Below are 21,850 nucleotides of genomic sequence, written 5' to 3'. Positions count from 1 at the left end.
GGAGGAGAAAGTAAGTGTGAAAACAGGATCTCAGAATAATTGCCCTCGGCAAGTATATAAAGTCTTACCACCCATTTCATGTAAGTCATAAAATAAGAACTCGATGGTATTTTTAATTAGAAGGAACCTAGGATTTTGAACAGAATCGCAAAGGTATAAGCTACTATTTTCTTTTTCTTTGAAGTGTACCAAGATTTCCTAATGCAACTGTGTTATACTTAGCAGTTTGACCAGAAAGGTCCGTATGTTATTACTGGTCCTCTTAAGTTGTTCAGTATCCATGAAGTAATAATGTTTATGGCATGAGATTTACTTTAATTTCAACAATTAAATGACTATTTCGCTTACCACACATAGCTGTCTTCCCTTAAATTTGGTTTCATGCCATCCTGTATTATACCTAACAAGTAATGTGATACTGAAGAGACTTTTGGGTGAAAGAAAATACAAATACCAAGTGTTAGTTTTGATGCTAGATTCTCTTTACTTGAATCTCTGTAAGTTTATGGAAGTAATCTTTAAAGATTTTTGTAGTGGCACTGGCTCTTACAGATGCCTATGATAAAGAGAAGTTGAATAATTCATAGTTCATGTAGTTAGTATTTCGGAATAAAAGACTTTATGAAAATATGAAGCCCATTGCATTTAGTTCTGTTAAACAGTTCTCTTGCCTTTAGACCAGAGTATCATTGTGTGACTGTCTCAAAAAGGGAGAAAAAGGATTCAAAGAAAAACAGAGCAGATAAATGTTTTAGATGAAGTTGCATAAGATAGAATTTGTGTGTAGGAGAAATTCATAATTACTGCTGCTGACATTAGCAGAACCAGCAAAGGGAAACACTGGAATAAGTGATTTGAGGAACGTCATTGCTGAATAGCCTCAACTTTACTATTGTAATACAAGTATAAGATGATTGTTTAACTCTGGTGCTTGTTTTTACCCTTGTGTGTTTGTTATGCATTAAACAGCAAAGCTTTTAAAAATAAATGGTCTAGTTAAACTGGAATTTTAAAGCGATGATGAAAGTGAACTTGTTGGTGCTGTAAAGAAGTATTGTGAAGATTAGTTCTTGTGTTGGCCAGGCTTGTGTTTTTTTGATGTTTATCCATGAGAAATGAGAAATAAGTTTTGGATCCATAAGCAACAAAAAATCAGCTAGATTGAAAAGTAACAGTCAAATCTTGTGTTGTAAAATTCTGATTATGAAATAATTAATTCAGCTCTTCCTCTCTTATCCAGCAATGCAAGTGACATGTAATTATGTCTAAATCACACCTTAAAGGAAAATATGTACTTAGTTTTAGCCTCATATTTATCTAGTTTCAGCTGGTCTGTCTTTTAATGTCTGGCTTTCTTCACCAGTCAAATTAACTTTGAAGTAACAGAGTTCTTCCAGATGTTAAAAATGAGTCACCTGCTACTTGCCAACAAGGGCAAAACTAATCCAGCTAATTAACTTAAAACGTATTTCTCGCTGAACTCTTCTGAGAATGTCACACCTTCTGTTTTAGTTCAGTGATGAGAAGAAATTGATGAGCTCTCACCAGAATCTGCAAGACATTACAGAAGATCAGCTTAGTTTGGCATCTATCCACTACATGCGGTCCCACTACCAAGAAGCTATTGATATCTACAAGCGCATTCTTCTTGATAATCGGTTGGCATCTCTTCTTTAAACCTTACTGTAGTGCTTCTGATACTGTTGGTATTTAACTCCAGTTAGTTGCTTGCTTTCTGAAAGTAGGAATTTTCCCCAGTTACTACGCCCCTTTCCAACTGCAAAATGTGCACAAGGTGCAGAGCCCTCAATTTTGTTCATTGCAAATCATTATTGAAAAATGCATGTTTAAGAAAGAAGTTTGTTCTGTATTTCTTTGTTTTAGTGATATTTTCTTGTAATTCATTTTCTTTAGCCTTCTTTAAAAAAGAGCCTTCTTTATTTTGTTACTTATTTCTACTAAAATCACAAATGGTTATGTACCTGCTTTGTCTCTCATGTTCTCGCTCTTTCTCTGATGATCAGTCTGGTGACTCTTGCTTGCGATTGTTGATTCCTCCTTCGCTTGTAACATTTCATATTGTCTGCTTTTGACCTTGTGTCTATCTGTATTACCCAATCGGTAAAAATCTTAGTGTTTATGTAGAGAGCTCCTTACATTTCTTTTAGTCTGGAATTATTTCCATTCTATTTATCCTTCATAACACTCGTTTTTTTCTATCATATTCTGCAGCTTCTGAGTTCATAATTTAACAAGGAACAAAATGAATTCTCAAGTGGCTGGAAGTATGGTTTGGTAAAATAGGAACTGCTGCCCCAGAATATATAGCCATCTTTTGGAAGTCCAATTCAGATCCATTCAGATATTTTCAAAGTTTTATGTCAGTATTAAATGTTTTTGCACATACTGCATAGAAAATCTTATTCTGCCAGGCCAAAAGTACAGTACTTATTTTCTGTGGATTTCCTTAGTGTGAATTACCACCTTTTCAAAGATTTGCAAAACAACAGTTTTGCATGTAATTCTTTAAAGTTGCAATAGCTGACGTTGAAAAAAAACTAATGTACATCTGTAACTGGATCTCTGCAATTTATATAACAATCTGGAGGTAGAAAAGTACCCAGAAAGTATTTCTTGGAAACCTCAATTTTGATGTGTTTGTAAAAGATGTATAGAATCTAGTAGATTTAAATGTTGTCTTTAATCCTCTTTCCTCTGCTCTGCAGGGAGTACCTGGCTCTGAATGTATACGTGGCCCTATGCTATTATAAACTGGACTACTACGATGTATCACAGGAAGTGCTAGCTGTTTATCTTCAGCAGGTTCCTGATAGCACCATTGCTCTTAACCTTAAGGCTTGCAACTATTTCCGACTTTACAATGGGAAGGCTGCTGAGGTATCTGTTGGACAGCCTTTGCTTGCCTTTGTTTTAGTTCAAGATCACTTAAACGTTACTTTTCCTTGTTATCTGTATTAATCAGTAATTTTGATAATGGCCTTTTATCATGTCATTGTGTCCTCTTAGAAATTTCACGTATTTCAGTTTCCCTGGTATTAAGCCACCAGTCCACATGCATGCACAGTGGTCTTACAGTTTTCCTGGTCTACTTTTGACCTAGTTTCTATAAATATTACCCAGTTGGTAAAAAGAATCAAGTGGAAGTGGGAAGGCACAACTCTTCCAGTGACCCAGCACTGCTGGAGATGTTGTTGTCAGATTTAGGACTAATACGAACTTTCATTTATGTTTGTGTGTTTTTTTTTATTTTCTCGTTAAACTTTTTGATGTATGTAAATCCAGGCAGAGCTCAAGAACTTGACAGACAGTGCCTCATCATCTTTTGAGTTTGGCAAGGAACTCATTAAGCACAATCTGGTGAGTAATGTATTTCCTGGATTTCATATGGTCTGCCATCATTTGTAGAGGTTTTCCTGATGACTTGCAAAAGGGAATATTTTGTGAACTGCAAACCTTTGAATCTCCGCTGCCGTATTAGTCCCATTCCAGAAAACCTACCTGTATAATCAATGTGCCGTCTAGTGTGTTTTTTTCCCCTGGCATTCTTTCCTTGTCAGTTCGAGACAGTGTTATGAAAATAGGAATGTTGTTGCTTTTACCCTAAAGGCATATCAGAATAATTTATGGCCTGTAAGAATACCCTTGCAAAATTATTTTGTGGAGCCTAGTCAATAAGAATACTATAGAAGCAAGCCAGAATGCATGCCCCTGAACTGTTATTTAATATGACTACAGTATCAGTGGAATTCAGATAATTCAGGAATATGGTCTTTATCTAAAAAGTACTTTACAAGGAGTTCATAGGGAAAAAGATACTGATACAAGCCAAAGTATTTGTGTATTTTTTAGTAAGAGTCTCTAATCACCTGTTAGTGTTCCCCACAATGGTATTATTAATTTGCTGAACAACTGGCACTAGCTGTTATTTAATGATGGCCAGTTGCTTGTTTTATCATTTTTCAAGAACAGTCACAACAAGCTAACTCTTTGTTGTTTGTTTGTTTGTTTGTTTGTTGTTTTGTTTAGTTTGTTTGTTCTTGTTTGCACCAAGAGTTAAAATTGATTTCAGAAGTTAACATTCTTTATTTTGCGTGTTGGTCTTTTTGTCAGGAGTTTATTGAATCAGTATATTAGATTTTGTTGGAGGAACTGTCATGTAAGATTGAAGTATAAAGCATTGATTGTTCCTGATTAAGCTTCCATCATAAGCAAATTACAATTTTGTACGTGTTCTCCTCACTTTTATTCTAGGACATATTCTTAAAAATGTTTAATGTGTTACGTATCACTATTTTGAGCTGCTAAAAATGGAAATCAGTTAATCTCAGCTGATGGATTAAATGCTTAATATTCTTTAGAATAAAGATTGCCTCCCATATTAATTTTATTGTTATATTAAAGCAGGGATTACACTACTGCCAGTCCCATTGACCTTTTCCTGCTATTATTATAGGCCTATAAGAACTAATTTCATTAAATTAAGAGATCATAAACAGTATTCTAATACACAGTTTTTCAGTACTCTGCTTTTATCTCTAGGTTGTGTTCCGAGGAGGAGAAGGGGCTTTGCAGGTCCTGCCTCCTCTGGTTGATGTTATTCCTGAGGCGAGACTGAATCTTGTGATTTATTATCTCCGGCAAGGTAAATACACCTTCCTCTCCCTCATTCATGGCTTCAGGGATGACTTTTACTCATCTGATCTCAACTGATTACTCCTTGAAATGTTTTTTTTCTTCTTCTTCTTTACAGTAATATGTAATATTAATATGTAATATTTAAAAGTCTTAATAGTGTATCTAGATCAGTTAAGAATGTTAGAAATCATTACTTCTAATGACAACAGCTGTCTCTCCAAAACTTACAGGGTCTCTGATAAAGATGCTCTGAATTGGAGTGACTGAAACACAAACTTGCATCTCATTTTTTTCATCTCTTTAAGGTAGTAAGTTTTAGGGGTTTGGGCCAGATATCCAGTCTTAATCTCCTAGATTTGCTAGAGAGCTTCTGTCAGAGCCTGAAGAACATAATTCTGTGTTAATGGTCTACACCAATGAAAACCAGGGCTGCTGCAGGGCTTCGTCTCATACCCTGCCAGCTACCCTGAGTAGTGTGATCCTGTCACTTGCCTTCATGCCAGCATTTATGCTTGTGCAGGCTGGATGTTGGTGAGGTGAGCTAGTCCAAAAAAAAACAAACAAAAACAAAAACCCTATTTCTAACTTTTTATAAAATGAGATTACTTTTGACTATTCTAGTACCTTGTGCTGGCTTACTATGTGACTGCTTAAGGGGGTGGGTAGGAAAGCAGACGTGTTGGTCAGGTGTTGAATTGTAGCCTGGCAGCTCCAATGTGTATTGCCTTAAGTCACCCTGGAATACTGTCCCCACAGTGCGTGGCTGGTATGTACTAGCAAAAAAAACCCACGTTTTGTTTGATAAGGCTTGTTCTTATAGGCAGACTATAATGCTGTATTAACAAAATTTTGTCAGTTCAGCAGGCATTTTTGTAACATTTAGGATCTTTTCAATTATTTATTGGGAAGACATGAAGTTGTTTATTGAATTCAAAATTTACAGTTAAACGTCTGTACTAGTAGTGTTTTTTGCTTGTTAGAATTAGTATCAGGTAAGAGCTGCTGGTTAGATTTTGAAATTTTGATAAGGAAGAGATGAAGTCTCCCTCCAGAACCATCTTACCTTATTTTCCTTGAGGGGTAAATAAATATGAGAAGAGATATGACAGGAAAGCGATGTATTTATTATCTTGACCTTGTACTGTTGAGAAGGTGTCCACTGGATTATGAATAAGGGGCCAAGTCATCTCTACTAGGAAAATTGTAGTAATAAAGAAGCTATTACTCACTCCATGTTTGTTATTTGAGTTCTAGAAAACCATCACCATTGTGATATAAATTCACAGTGATTTATAGTTACCTTTCTCCTCCTGTCTAAATGCTTTATTTCTTTGGCTGTGTATTGGGGAACGTTGTAGAGGAAGAGTGATTTGTTCTAATACAGTGTGCTATGGTTTGACGTGCATTCTAACATGTGGTATTTCAGATGATGTGCAGGAGGCTTATAACCTGATTAAAGACCTGGAACCTACAGCTCCACAGGTAATTGGAAACTGATGTCATGGTACATAAAGACAGAGGTTATAAATAGGTATGAAATCTGCCACATACAAAACTGGTGTCATGAGGACAGCTTGCCCCATTCCCACTCTTAAAACTGTAGTGATTTATCCTTCTATCAGTCCTAGGCTTAACACTCATGTATAGAGTATTGTATGTATGTACATGAGTACTTAGCATGTTTAGTACTGCACACCTAGGGTCAACTAAGAATACAACTCTGTGTTCAGACTTGGTTCTACGGAGCCAACCATTAGTGCATATTCAAAAGCCCTCTTCTAACTACAGCTCCTTGTCACTTCTGCCTTGGTGATGGTTACCAGCCCTGAGATCTGCTACTTCAGGTGCTCATGTGGTTCGTCCTGAAGCCATTTCAATAAAAATTAGCAAAATTAAATTAAACAGATTAAATAATATGTCTTTTCTAATCCCGTCTCACTTTAACTGCAATGAGTGAAAACTGATACTGTCATTTTCTTCTGTGGTTGTTCCAACATCTTCAGTCTCTGATTTATTCTTTTTTGCAGTTTGTTTTCCAAAGATCACATAGCTGGGCATGAAAGAGACCTTTCATGAGTGTGTGTGAGGATTAAATGGAGGGAGGGAAAAGCTAAACCTTGAGCACAGATCTGGTGATTCTGTGCTGAGGGTATCTTCTGCTGTTGCTTTTTACTTCTTGCATTTTTCACTATAGCAATACTTACTTGAGTAGCTTTATGCAGGTATTGCTTCTTTAGCCTCTGTTTTCTCCCTACACTTTTCCCATACATGCTTAGTATAAATGCCATTATATCGTTCTTGATAACCCACTTGATAAATTTTAAAATGAGAATCTCTGTGCTTTTTTTTTCCATTTTCTCACTCACACTTGAAATGAACTCCCGATTAAGACTTGCAAAACTACTTGTATATCCTCCTGCAGTTCTTCTCAAATTTCCTCTTTTTCATGGGGTCTGTAGGATTTAATTTTGCATCTGTAAGAGAGTTGTTGTACTGAAATGATTACTTAGTATGCAGGCTAGTATTCTTAGATTGTTTCCTTACACTCTGTTTTTGGTCTTTGTACGTCTTTTTTTCCTCCTTTCCTGTGTTTACGTCTGTTAGGGCTGTCTGAGTTTATCAGGAGTACCTACTACAACAGATTGATAGCTAGAACTCTGAATTATAACATTTGAACAAGACAAGTAGGTCTATTACATGCTGAGAAAATCTTGCTCTGTGAAGAAGTCATCATCGTAGCTCATGGTAGAGATTACAATGTACTCTGCTCCTATTCCCAGTTTCGGTAGAATAGCATGAACACAAACCTCTTGACATTTTTACCCTGATGAGAAATGCCATGCATTTTGGTGCATGATTGGTGGTGATTACAGGTAACCAATGTGCATACTAGAAGTGGGATCTGTGCATTAATATAACAACATTGCACTTGATTATTGGCCAGATGATGGTGAAGAGGGCATGATACTATGTTTTGGTGTAACTTCTGGTGCATCAACTTTGAGCATAATTTTTTATCAGAAAACACACTTCCTCTCTGCAGACCAGATATTTAACAGTAGTGACTTGTTAACAAGTAGAATGGATTTTTGAGGGGTAACCATGTACAACACTGTGCTGAAGCACTCGTTATCATAATAATCAGTTATCTATTAAACTGAGTTGGGATAGAGTTAACTTTAGGAAGAAAATGATGTACAAGTAGACTGTTCTATATCTTGTGAAATCTTCACATTGTCTTCTCTGATCTCCTTTACTTTTTTTCCAGGAGTACATCCTCAAAGGAGTGGTAAATGCAGCTCTTGGACAAGAAATGATTTCGGTGAGTTAAACCCATGAGGTTCTCCAGCTTCTTCAACAGTAGGATGTGAACAGATCTGTAGGAACTGGAATAGATTGAAAGGGGCAGTCATTTCACATTTAGACTGCAAGATCTCCAAGTCTCATCATCTTCCTCCCCGCAGTTCTCAGTCCATAATGAATGAACTGCAAATCGCTGTTACTAGTCCTGAAAATAAATCAAGCTGAATTTGGCTTCCGTGTCCTGCTTCCAGAACCCTGTTTGCTTTCTGCTGTATTCCAGTGTATCTAGGCCCATACAGTGGCATATTTTACCTTTTCTGGTTTTACTTCATCCACAGTTTGCCTGCTTATTGTGCTTCGTTTCTCTCATCTATCTGTCCTCAAAGTGTATTTTTACTGTCTATTGTAGTATCAACTCTGGAACTCATGCTGGATTTTTTTTCCCTCTCTTAGAGAGATCACCTGAAAATTGCTCAGCAGTTCTTCCAGTTGGTGGGTGAATCAGCCAGTGAATGTGGTATGTCTGAAATGTTCTTTCTCCATTACGTAATCCCTCTTATGATATCCAAATATATACCCTCATATCTTCATCTAACTGTTGCTTGCTTAGTGCCAGGATTTTTGTTGCTATAATGAGTAACAGAAAGTCTAATTTATAGTACAAAATAAATTTGCAAGTTTAAATTAGAAGGCTCAATTTATTCCGAACCTTACTATATGGATTTGGCCAGAAAAGAGGCTATACTGCAAACTGCTAGTCTTCACTGACAGACATTGTGGCAGCTTGTCTTATATTAATAATCCCCTCCATAGAAACAGAAGACAACAGCATAATTGGATGAAGTGCGTGGTAGAAACACTAACAGGTACAAATCTAGGACTGCTAATGAAAGCCTGCAAGCCTATCAAGTATGTAGAGTCCTAGCACAGTGTGTCCCTGGAAGTGAGGGATTAAAAGAGAGAGAGGAATTTGGCTACAGAGAGAAAAGGAGTCTCTGGGACTAACTTGCTGGTTTAATTTTTAAAAAAAAAAAAGATAAGACACAACAACAACAAAAACTGATAGACTAACAAGAATAAGTAAATTAAATAAATTTAAATAAAACAAAGAATAACTAAACTACCAGCCAAAAAAAGACCTTGTCTTCCCTCCCCCTCACCAAAGCAAAACCAAAAGTCCCAAATCAAAAAAGAGAGTAGTTGGAAAACAGGCTCAGCAGAAATACAGCTTCAAATACAGATCAAATGTGGGCATTGCCACTATTCTATAGGCAGAAATACTGATAATATTTCTGACAGTATTGTCAGTATTTCTGTAGACAGATAACTTATACGTGCTTATGGAGCAGGCAGCTCATGGCCCTCAGAAACAGAATGGTGTCTCCTTTGTTCATAGTGCCTGAAGAGAAGGAGTTTGAGAGACAGAGAAAGAGCCCTGATGAAACTCCCAGAAATACTTCTGAGCCATTCTGTTCTCACACTTGCAGTCACTGAAAGTGATCCTATAAATGAGCCTTCCTTAACACATTCCTTTTGCCCTGAGTTTATCCCTCTGGAGTTGTAATCCTAGCTAACAGAAAGAAGCAATGTGAACTGTAGTGGTGGAGGACTCTGTTACTGGATGTAGAGCTAACTGGGTTTGTGATGCCAGTAAAGTCACAGGGTGATGGATACGATGCTGTTGGATCTCTTAAGGCAGTCATGCAAGTGTGATGAGTGATCATAGCACACATGGATAACAATAATACAGAGAAAGCCAGAGAAAAGATATCCTGTAAAGATGTATAGTGAAGATACAACCCAAAAGCAAAATTTAAATTTAGGAAGCTAAAAGTATTAATTTTATTCTGAAATATTTTAAACCAATCTGCAAAACAAGACAGAGAGGCTGAGATTTAAGATATGATTAAGGAACAGAAATATTGTCTTGTTAGGAAAGTGCTTTTCAGGGGTTATGGGCAGGAAGGGAAACAGCCTGTGGGAAGGATTGGTACTGTGTAAACCTGAATGGAAATGTTAGTACCGCAAGCATTTTACACGGTTGTTATTCCCATTTAAAAACCTTTGTTACCTTTTTAAAAATGTGAAAGAGTGCTGACAGATAGAGAAGAGCAGGTAACTCCTCTTTTAAAGGCAAAATAGAATGATTTCTGTATCCTCAAATGAAGGACAGCTGGAGGTCAACAAACTGTAGAAAGGAAGAAGAAATAAACAGAGTGCAGTTGAGATAGGACATAACAGAAAGCAAACACATAAAAACCAAATACGAAAGTGTTTTTGTACAAATATTAGATGTTTTATAAGGGGGTGAATAAAGCGGAACACTTGCTTTTAGAAGAGGCTGTAGACCTAAAATCATTTAAAAAGCATGATGGGAGGAAGGTAATGTGTAGGATATTGTTCAGATTTAATTTCCAACTGGGCATTACAAAGTAGATGATGCCAGTGGTTCTAAGCATTACAGAAACCTTCTCTCAAAGTAAAGTAAATATGCTTTCTTTATCAGTGAGTAACATAAACCTGTTTTAAATTGCACGCTCAGTTAATATGATATACATAGCATTGAGGCTAAATTATTCACCAACCAGCCTGGATGGGAACAGTGACTGGCATATTAAGGAGCTTAGAGATTTTATAGATAATTAAATAATAGCTTGAGAATTCTGTTCTGCCCATACTGTCCTGGTAGATGCAATGACATGGCATGATACAGAGACAATAAATTTAAACTCTAAGATTTCTTCTTTCTTAGAAAGAGCACACAAATGAACAGGTGACTTCTAACCAATACAGAGATTATTACGTAGAACTTGATTTGAAATATTATGATCAAAATCCAGTTCTGTTACAATGATCTGAGTATAATCAAATTCAAAATCCATTTCTTAGCAAAGAAAATGAAAAAAATTCTCCAGTACCTAATTTTTGAAGGGTAGCTACATAATAACCTTTCTCATTTGTAACAGAAAAATTATAGTGAAGTAGCAGTGAACAGGATAAAGCAAACCTAATACAAACACCTGAAAGAACCTTCTTTTTTTCCCTAAAGAAAGGGCTCATATTCATAATTAATAAGCTGTAGGAGGCAAATAAGGACATGACTACCTTTGCCAATGGTACAGAATTACTCATGGTAGGAGGCATGAAAGCTTCCACAATGATGAAAGTTGTGGAAGAATATATGAGGCTGGATAATAATATGCAAATTAAATTTAGCTTTGATAAATACAAAGTAGTACATATGAGAAAAAAAACTTTATATTTGCAAAATTATCAGAAGCATCAGAAAAATTGAACAGAGCCATAGGAATTGATGAGGAAAGAGAGAACAAAACAAAAATCATTACTGTGTAATTGTTACAGATATAGTTCCCTTTCTTGAATATTGCCTGCAATTCTTGTTCTTACATTTCAGAAGAATATGGTAGAACAAGAAAAGGTACAAGGACAGCAAGGTTAAGGAAAAGGGAATAGCTTCTTGCATAAGGAGAGATTATATAAAAGAAGGTACATGGCCTGCAAAAGTGATGACTGAGTTTAGTTATGATTGTGGTACAGAACACTGTAAATGATGTGGTGGAGATAAATAGAGAAGCATTAGTCACTGTACCATACAAAGCCTAAAGAGCATTGAAATAAATCATCAGGCAAGGTAGTTAAAAACAAACGGCACAAATTACTTTTTCATATAACACAACTTCTTGGATATAGAGTCTTGCAAGAACCAAAAGATATAACGAAAATCGTAGAAGAAAAGTACATTGGCTGTTGAACACAAAGTTTTCGGTTGTGGTTAGGAACCACAGATCTGTCAGATTGTTGGATGCTGGGAGAAGCTTCAAAGGAAGTTGCATTATTTACCATATCGTGTATTATATATGAAATTAGAACATATTCTTTCCATAGCCATGTATTCTTACTAAGCAAGCTTCTAAGCCAGATAAACTTTGGAATCCACTCCATATGATCATTTTAATGTTTTTTAAGTTACTTAGCTTATTAACCATTATGTTGTGTATTTGTGGTCATTTCTAATATGCTGCCTTTGTTTTGCTGCATCTAGAATGGAGAACAGACTTCTCACTGTTTGTACACTTGGTCTTTCGCTAAGTTGCCAGCCATGCTATTCAAGCATGTACGTCATACTTCAGCACTTCCCACTGTGCCAATCCTAGCAAGGAGTTACATTGTCTGTTTGAGATCTTTATCAAATTACTTAGCTGTTTTTCAGACTTAGAGTGGAAAAGTAGCTTGTGCTCACTACAGTGAGGAAAATCCTATGCTCTTTCTTTTCTTGGAACTGGGCCTACAAGGCTCCTGACTTCAATATGGATTATCAAAAAATGAATGGATTGAAATGAAGATGTTGAATATTTTCTCAAAACAAGTTTCCATCTTTCTGACTTGCTCTTGTTAACTGTAGAAATCTTATGACTAGATGAAAAGCTGCAAGAATTTTTATTCTTGCATTATTTCGCAAATATTCTTCACAGTTTATGAAGAATACTGTGTCATGTATTTGCAATGTCGTTTAGATTGATCAATCGAATCTTTGCTGTTAATTAGATCTGTGACACAGAGGTTCGAGGAACATAAAGCAAACAGATTCAATGTGAAAGCCCTTTCCAACATGAGATGAAATGCTTAGATGTATTGTAAGTTATGTAATTTAAGAGGAGAGGGGACATCAAAAAGCAAAACCTGGAAGCACAGCATAGCAGTCAATACTCACCTGTTAACTGCAATAAATAGCACACAGAACAGCAGCTGTGTTTTAATATTTAATAAAAATTCGTAATCCCAAATGGCTCATGAAATAGAATTGACATTACAAAGGACGATATAACTAGACTTTTGCAGATAATTCACATGCTGTAAGTGATCTTCTCTCAGTGTCTCAGCTTGGTAGAAAATGAAACGGAAATCAGATTTCTGAGATAAGTTAAGGAGGAAGTGAGGCAAGAGGAACATTAATGAAAGTAAATGAACAATAACATCTCCATTAAATACAGTGTTTCTGGTGCTGAACGTAAGTCTTACAAACTACCCTATTTATACTGACAACATAGTGGAGAACAGCACCCCTTTCCATTTTCTGTGGTCTTGTTAGGACCAAGTCAGGCACCTCTGGTGTTGCATGGGAGGAACAAGACATTTCTTCTGGACTGCAGTCTTTTCGCAGTCTTTTCTTTGAGGTATTCTTAGGTCACTCTAAGTAACTTTTCAGAGTGAGAACTTTTCCTTCTTCCTGCATAAGACACACGGGATGGATTAGAACTATAAAACTTTTGTTTTCATGTCATTCATACTATTAAGTGCTGATATTTATGAGATGTACAGATGTTTTACTTTTTTTTTTTTCATGAAATCCGTCATTAAAGGATTGTATGCTGGGATAATATAACTCCCTGCCAAAATGTGGATATGAGACTAGATACTGAAACGCAGAAAATCTCTCATCATATATGGGAAAAGAAAAGCATGGTTCTAGTTATTCATTTTTACTGGAAAATATATTCTCAGTTTTAAGTCTTTAAATGTTCACTTGCATTTTCTAGGGTTTTGTTTAAATTGTTGGGGGTTTGAGCCTCAAAAATTGAATATGAGAGAAAAAGGGCATTCCTGAGGTACCTGCATTCTCATTACAACAAAAAAGAATAGAGGAACAGAGGAAAAGTGTTTCTCTTACTGTCCCATCAAAGCATATATATGTCACGATAGGTATGCCTACATGTGAAAAAGGGCAGATGAATGCACAGGCCAGTTTCTTCTCCCAGGTAAATACTTTATAAATAACTAAATGATTCTCTTAAATTGGAGAATTTAATGATGTCATTCAGCCATGGGTAAGGATGGATTGTCCCTTTATGGAAATTAGGACACCCAAGCTCAGTATCTTCTGGCGCTATAGAATGAAAAATGAGAATATTCTGCTTTCCTCTGAAATATATTTTGATATCTTATATAGAGCTTTCCAGCAATAATTATTACCTTACCTTGGAAGACAGAATTTGCAGCTTTCCAGTGGATAGCTATGCTTTGTGCTGTGGTGCAGAGTCAAAATATTGGTCTTCAGATATATATTTCTGTATACAGAAAATATATTTTAATTTTCTGGTGAGGATGGATTGATGATAACTATCTTGAAAGAATAGATTACTTCAGGGCTGTTGGTAGCCTTAGAATCTTAGCTCCTGTCACCTCCCCAAACAGCACAGAGCAGCATGTTCTCTAATGATCATTTGATGTAGTACCCTACTTGTGCTTATGTCTTCCCAGCCGCTACTTGGGTTCATCCATCTCTGAGCAGTCTCTGCTGGCTGGATCAAAAAAGAATTAGTCCTAGTAAACTTGCATCAGAATCTTACTTTGAATTAATGTTTCAGTAACACAGCTAACAATTTCAGAGTACATGACAGCAAAGTTAATGATGACACAGATGTCTGGAAAGTTTACTGACACTCATTTGAGTTGATCCGTCTGACTTATTTATGGCTTTATATCTTGTGAGCAATGTGGTAATCCCAAATGCCTGAAAATGAATTTTCATACTGTATTTTAACCTGTGTGTGTATTGAAAATTTTTGACAATGTTTTCAGTGTCTCAAGTTTGTTCTCCTATTGGAACTAAAATTAAGTGTGTAGAGCTTCTGTGTCCAGGATAAGTGAAGAGTGTAATTTTAAAGCAAAAAGGGTATAAGCTTAGAATAACAAACTCAGGCTTTGTATCAAGTGTTGTTTCCTAAGAGTCAGAATAAATCACATTAAAATAATGCTGCAAAGATTGTGTCATGGAAAAAGTCCTGTTACTTAAACAATTCGTCTCTGTAGAATGTGCTGGTGAATGCAGTCTTGCAATAGTTATTGTATGCTGTAGAGAAAGTTGACAAGATGATCTAATAGCTTTTCTAACCTCTAGTGTAGTCCTTTGCCTGAAAAGGCAAGTTACACTATTTTTAGAAGTTAACTGCTTTCATAGTTGCCAGCAAACTTGGCAGTGATTTCCATTACCACATAATTTTTAAATTCTACAAATCCGCATTTCTCTTTTGAATTTTAGATACCATTCCAGGGAGACAGTGCATGGCCTCCTGCTTCTTTCTTCTTAGGCAGTTTGGTAATGTCCTGATTTACCTTAACTCAGTCAAGGTTAGTATTATTTATTTAGCATTGGTAGTAATATAATGCATAGAATCACTATGTATGGAATTACACTGTACTGCATGAGGCAGCATGTAAACAGGAGAAGGTACAGAAACACAACAGGAACAACAAAAACACATGAACAACAGTGGCACATAGTTGGTCAATACAGCAAATGGATCCAAATGTACCGAAGCAGTTTGTAAGGTGGCGTTGTGCAGCATGGTGGACGTGGTGGTCTCAACACACTTGTAACTTAACCATTATCAGGCTTTCTGGTGGCATCACAGACGAAGATAGAGATAATTAAAGGAAGACAATGAAATAATTTATGGATATTTATGGGGCTGGGCAGTATGGAGGAAAAAACACGTTTTTTTTAAAGGTTTATCAAATGAGTGATGGAGATAATTTTCACTAGTGAAGGACTGGGGACATGAGTATGATGAACGAGAGTATGTAAGGAAGAAAAGACAGGAAGGACTCTGGAAGTAATAAAGTTTATATGTTATAGAGAAATATATGTTATAGAGAAAACAGTCACTGAAGAGCTAAGATAGTGCAGTATTACCAATACCAAAGCAGTGAACTAAGAATGTTATTTTTGCAGAAGTAATCTGAGTGGTACACTGCAGACAACGTTACATTTTTCAAAGTGAAAGGAGGAGTTTGCAGTTACCATACTGCAGCATTATCAGATCACCTGTATGCGATGGATAGAAATAGTTATGACTTACATATAGAGTCATAGAGTCATAGAATGGTTTGGATTGGAAGGGACCTTAAAGATCGTTTAGTTGCAACCCCCCTGCCATGGGCAGGGACACCTTCCACTAGATCAGGTTGCCCAAAGCCCCATCCAGCCTGGCCTTGAACACTTCCAGGGATGGAGCATCCACAGCTTCTCTGGGCAACCTGTTCCAGTGCCTTACCACCCTTATAGTAAAGAATTTATTCCTAATAACTAATCTAAAACTACCCTTTTTTAGTTTAAAACCATTATTCCTTGTCCTATCACTACACTCTTGGAGCTCCTCTCCTGCTGTCTTGTAGGCCCCCTTTAGGAAGGGTGCAATGAGGTCTTCTTGGAGCCTTCTCTTCTCCAGGCTGAACAACCCCAACTCTCTCTCAGCCTGTCTTCGTAGGAGAGGTTCTCCAGACCCTTGATCATCTTTGTGACCCTCCTCTGGAGTCGTTTTAATACTTGCATGTCCTTCTTGTGCTGGCCCCAGAGCTGAACACAGCACTCTGGGTGGGGTCTCACAAGAGCAGACTAGAGGGGAAGAATCACCTCCCTTGACCTGCTCACTACACTTCTGTTGATGCAGCCCAGAATGCAGTTGGCTTTCTGGGCTGCAAGTGAACATTGCTGGCTCATGTTGAGCTTCTCATCAGCCAACACCCCCAGGTCCTGCTCCTCAGAGCTATTCTCAATCCCTTCTCTGCCCAGCCTGTATTCGTGCTTGGGATTGCCCCAGCCCAGATACAGGATCTTGCATTTGACCTTCTTGAACTTCATGAGGTTCGCACAGGCCCACCTCTCAAGCCTGTCGAGGTCTCTCTGGATGGTATTCCTTCCCTCCAGTGTGTCAACCGCACCACACAGCTTGGTGTCATTGACAAATGCTGAGGATGCACTCAATCCCACTGTCCATGTCACTGACAAAGATGTTAAACAGTGCTGGTCCCAATACCAACCCCAAAGGAACAGCACTCATGGACATTGAGCTGTTGACTGCAACTCTTTTGAGTGTGACCGTCCAACCAGTTCCTTACCCACTGAATGGTCCATCCATCAAATCCATGTCTCTTCAATCTAGAGACAAGGATATCATGGGGGACAGTGTCAAATGCTTTGCACAAGTCCAGGTAGGTGATGCTAGTTGCTTTTCCCCTATCCACCAGTTCTGTAACCCTGTCGCAGAAGGCCACCAGATTTGTCACGCATGATCTGCCTTTAGAGAAGCCATGTTGGCAGTCACCAGTCACCTTATTTACCATATGCCTTAGCATAGTTTCCAGAACAATCTGCTCCATGATCATGAGATACACAGTTGTAAATGAGATGTGAGGACCCAGAGAGAGACTGGGGTCTCATTATGGAGTTAAGTGATTGTAATTTTGTTGCAGTGATTTGAAACTCTAGAGTAGTAAGAACTCTGTATTTGGTAGGAAGAAGAATGAGAATATAAAAAGAAACAATTAGGGAGATGCACTGGTTGAGAGAATTATGATGTTCTAAGGAGGGTGAGACCTAAAGAAAAAGCATGTGGTTATGTTGGTGCCAAAAGCAGCTGATGGGTGAAGAATGACAAAGGTGTAATGTTTTTAAACTTTGTTTGGGAAGAGACCATGAAAAAATCCCAAATGGTTGTAGCCATTGGAATGGCTCCACTGTGGTGGAATGAAGAGATAGATACCCTTCACTCCAAACTGGAGTATGTATGTGTGTAATTGGAGAACAGGAGTACTAGAAACTAGCAATGAAATATGTTTTGCCTAACTTAAGCCATCTAAAAGTCAGACGTAAAACTGATCATCTGGTCCCAGTCTATAGTCAGTGTGGACAGATGTTAATTTCCAGATGAGAATTCATCCTGTGTATATCTTACACTTATCTTAAATGGAATGAGTCACTCCACAGAAATGCCCAGCTCTTTCCATTTGCTTCAAGAAGTTCTTAAACAACTAGTTTTAACCTGAAAAGGCTAAAGTTATATGAGATTAATCACCACCTCCAAGGTATACGGGAAAGCTAAGAAATCAGAGAGAGAATAATAGCATCTTGGGAGGCAAATGGAGTCATCATTAATACTGGAAAATAAGGCATAGTTAGTGCTTGTAAGGGGAAAAGCCAGAAGTGAACAAGACACTAAACAGAAATTAAGAGGATGAAAGTGGGCAATAGGTTGATCAGAGGATAGGACAGAGTCATGAGATAAAAGAAGTGCAACAGGGAGGGGATTAGGTGAGACAATTTGTGAGGGTATAAAGGAAAATGTTGTAGGAAGAGTTTGAAAGAAAATTTGAAAGGAAAAGGAAGAACACAGGATAGTCGGTGTTACTTCATAATACGTTAGTAAGATTCCATGCAGATATATATATCAGATTTGTATCAGAAATACAGATCTGATGTTTAAAACCTGCTGGAAGGGAGGCAGAAATAGTGACGGGTACAGGTATACAAACTTTCATTCCTGCTATATTTATCAACTAGAAGAAGAAGTATTTATTCTTTGTTAGATTTGAGAGAAAATATTTTATTATGTGTACATAATATCCATCTGTGCAACATTAAGGTTGCAGTTCTGTGGAAACAGTCAGTAAGGCTATATCAGAATGTGCCTGCATTGTGGAGCCAAATTATGGTGACAGATGATCTTACTTCTGGCACTTCCAAATTTGTTATTGTTTTCTCATGGAGCTTTTATGTTCTTTTAATTTTAGCATTAGGTGTTATCACTGTACTAGGAAACAGCTTATTGTATTTTACTGTTTTGCTTGTCCTTTGCTAGTGGTGACTGATTTCAGAAATTGGTAGAGAAGGTCTTAAGCTTGATGTTGTTCAGTGATTTTGGAGATCGACAGGAGATCATGGCTGACAATACAGATAGAAGCAGTGCTGGTAGATAGGTAAGAAGAAAAATGGGGGAAGTTCTGTGTGGTTGTTGAGCTGGAAGTGTTCAAGCAAAATGTGTTTTTAGTATAGCCGAATGGAAGGCTTAATTTCTTGGTTAGTACTGTTTGACTTCTCCAGCAGAGTCAGGGATTGAGATCTAGATACTCAGACACAGTGTAGAACAACTATCTGTTAGGCCTGGATAGAATTGGAGCCAAGAGTTGGACTCAAGTGATCCTTGTGGGTCCATTCCAACATGGGATAGTGAGGGAAAGGGCTATTTGACTGCTTGGTCTTTTGTTTTGGGGTTTTTGTTTGTTTGTTTTTGTTTTAAATTAGCTGTTTTGCTGCAGGTATGTATCATTACAGCTGCACATTTATTACACATATATATGTGGATCTCTGCTTGCAAACTGAACTCCTCCACTCATAACAGCAGTTTGCCAAAATAAATCATGAAAAAAGAATAATGTACAACAAATGTCTGTTTATATTCCACATACAGGAAAGCAATGTTGTATATGCCCCTTTTTTCCTTACTCAAAGATGCATTTCTGTTACGGAAATTGTCCAAGAGGGTGGGATGTACTGTTAGGGGGCTCTTTCATAGACCACCTTTTAGAAAGCCACAGGCATGCAGGTATGTATGATCTGCTTTTCCTATATCTTTGATCTGCCATCCAGGTTAATTCAGTGTTACATATTTTCCAGGATAATGTAACAGAGTTTGAAGTATTTACAGAAGGAAGTAACTAGGGAAGAAACCAAGAGCAAAACTTAAATGCAGCTGTTTAAAATAAAGACAATTTAAGGAACATCGGCTGTATATATGTATGCATACATATGTAAGCATACATATACATATATGTTTATTGAAGCTAACAATGACAGTCAGATTTGGGAGTGTCAGCGTACTAACATATTGTGTAAACTTGATTTCAGAAATTTGCTTGACTGCACATTGCTTACCACAGCATGGTACCAGCTGCAAATTATAAGCACTGTGTTTAGATCAACCAGGTGATGCCATTCAGTACTACTTTGATCTTTGCATACAGCAGGTCAACCTAATGGCCACTTGATTTCTGGGACTTGTTTTACACTAGAGAGATTTTGTGTGTTAATGACTGTAGTCCTTTGCTTCTACGATATGTAACACTCAAATTCTGCATATATACATGTCTTCAGCACTCAGCTGTTTTGACCCATTTTTAGGCAAAGTTGTTTTTTTTTTTTAACCATTCCCTTAGTTTTTACAGCTGTAATGTGAATGCATTTATAAGGATGAAACAAAATACTAAGCTAACTAAAGTAAGTTCAATATAAAAGTGATTGCATTTCATTCCACGGTGGTTTACTTTTATTTGAAATACTGGACACTCCTTCCTGCAATACAAAAAGAAAGGTGATTCAGAAAATTATCAGAAATTGAAATATTGCCTTAAGAGATTCGGAAGTTAAATATTATTTGCTATAGAGAAAGTAAGAAAATAAAATGATACAAAATAAGGATTAGAATAAATGAGAGATTTGAAACCTCCATTTGTATAATGAGAGACTGAAAACAAGATATGGCTTGCTGGAATTGCAGTAAATTCACAACATCTTTCCTAAGAAAATTAATTTTGTCCCTCAGAACACAGTTGGTTTGTGAAACTCATTGTCATATTTCATCTCCAAGGTTGCAAGTTCGGAAGGTTTTATAGATTGTATCTAGCAAGCTGCAAAATGATCAAGCTTAAGTAAAATATGTATTTCTTAATTTCGTGAAGGGGTTTATAAATATTGGTACTTTGAGACATGATGCAGTTGATAAAGAGCAAGGACTAGGGACAAACATTTTCTGCCTACTAGTGCTTTTCCTTTTGAGGTAGTTGACCCTCATCATTTTCTAGCTAAGAGTAGCCACTAGTCAAATTTAGCTAGGTCACTCCTGCTCTTCACGTCACAGGGATGCAAGTCGTTCTTCCTGTACCATTTTAAAGGCAAGGTTCAGGTGACTTTACAGTAACCTTTGTGTTTCATTGACAGAAACCAACTTATATGCAACTTATATGCAACTTATGCAGAGTAGAATCTCTGCAGCTCTTTAAGTAGAGCTGTGCACTCTGTGAAGATAGTTGTATGATACTCTCTTAGGAAACACCACCTTCATCCATGATTGATTAAAACTGTTGTAGGCATGAGAATGTCTCAAAGGACACTTTATTATAAATGTATTGCCAGCTGCCCTGAGGGTGACGTTATAACACTGAGGATCATCTGAGAAGACAAGCTAATTCAAGCTCAGCTGAGGTCTGGCCACAACGAATGCTTCATTGTTCAACTGGGTATCTGAGTGACTCATTGAAATGGATGTCACTCAGAGCACAGTTTTATGGAAAGATTGAAGGCCAGTAAAAAGACCACAAAAGGGTGAAGTCCAGGAATATAATTTGTCAGGAAAAAAAAAAAAAGAGACAAAACATCTAGCTGTCCTGAATGTGTTTTACTAGGAGCAACACGGGGTCATTTCTACCACTCTTGTTTTTGCAGCAGTTCTGGTCTCTGGCACTAATACAGCCAGGATAGAATGACAGTTTTGAGTTTGGTTGCTGACAGAGCTTCTTTTCAGTTTTAATTCAAAAATACAATGAGGGGTATTTGAACAGAAGGAACTATTCATGGAGTAAAACTAGCATCTTGCTTACCAGCTTTGCTTAACCTGAGACTTGTGCTGATTCATACAAAACTATCATTGAGGAAGAATACAGTAAAGTGTTGTAATTCTCATATGGTGAAACCAGTTAACTCACCCTAAGGGTACTGAAATGTTTTCACAAACGGAGCTGGAGATTTCCCCCAACTAGTTCATCCTCATGCTTTCACACAGCTTGCTGTATTTGCCAGCTCTTTTGCACCTCCGTATAGACTATTTAGGTGAAACCTAGACATTTGGCAAATGTTGGCAACCCCTCACCTCTCCTCTCAAGGCACTAGCTTGACTTAAATATGTGGGTGGACTGGGTCCATACCCTTTGCAACTGCCTGCGAGAGGGAAGGGAGGAGGTTCCTCAGGTGTCTCTACGTAATGAAAGAAGATGAGAGCCCTGGCAAAGGATCTTGTCCCTTGCTTTCCATATCTTTTAC

General features: G+C 37.3%; 1 protein-coding gene across 2 annotated transcripts in view; it reads left to right on the top strand.

The window, feature by feature from the left end:
• Positions 1-21,850, top strand: part of IFT56 (intraflagellar transport 56) — a 50,359-nt gene that overhangs the window by 15,890 nt on the left and 12,619 nt on the right. For both annotated transcript variants that reach the window (XM_035544310.2, XM_035544311.2), the window contains 8 exons: positions 1,513-1,658; positions 2,727-2,898; positions 3,304-3,378; positions 4,561-4,663; positions 6,083-6,138; positions 7,925-7,978; positions 8,413-8,476; positions 15,020-15,108. In XM_035544310.2, the coding sequence (XP_035400203.1) occupies positions 1,513-1,658; positions 2,727-2,898; positions 3,304-3,378; positions 4,561-4,663; positions 6,083-6,138; positions 7,925-7,978; positions 8,413-8,476; positions 15,020-15,108 (759 nt within the window). The remainder of the gene's footprint in view (positions 1-1,512; positions 1,659-2,726; positions 2,899-3,303; positions 3,379-4,560; positions 4,664-6,082; positions 6,139-7,924; positions 7,979-8,412; positions 8,477-15,019; positions 15,109-21,850) is intronic.

This window comes from Cygnus atratus, chromosome 1, assembly GCF_013377495.2.
Source record: "Cygnus atratus isolate AKBS03 ecotype Queensland, Australia chromosome 1, CAtr_DNAZoo_HiC_assembly, whole genome shotgun sequence".
In the NCBI taxonomy this organism is placed as follows: domain Eukaryota; kingdom Metazoa; phylum Chordata; class Aves; order Anseriformes; family Anatidae; genus Cygnus; species Cygnus atratus.
The sequence above is the reverse complement of the archived record's forward strand: the minus strand, read 5'-3'. Positions and strand labels throughout refer to the sequence as shown.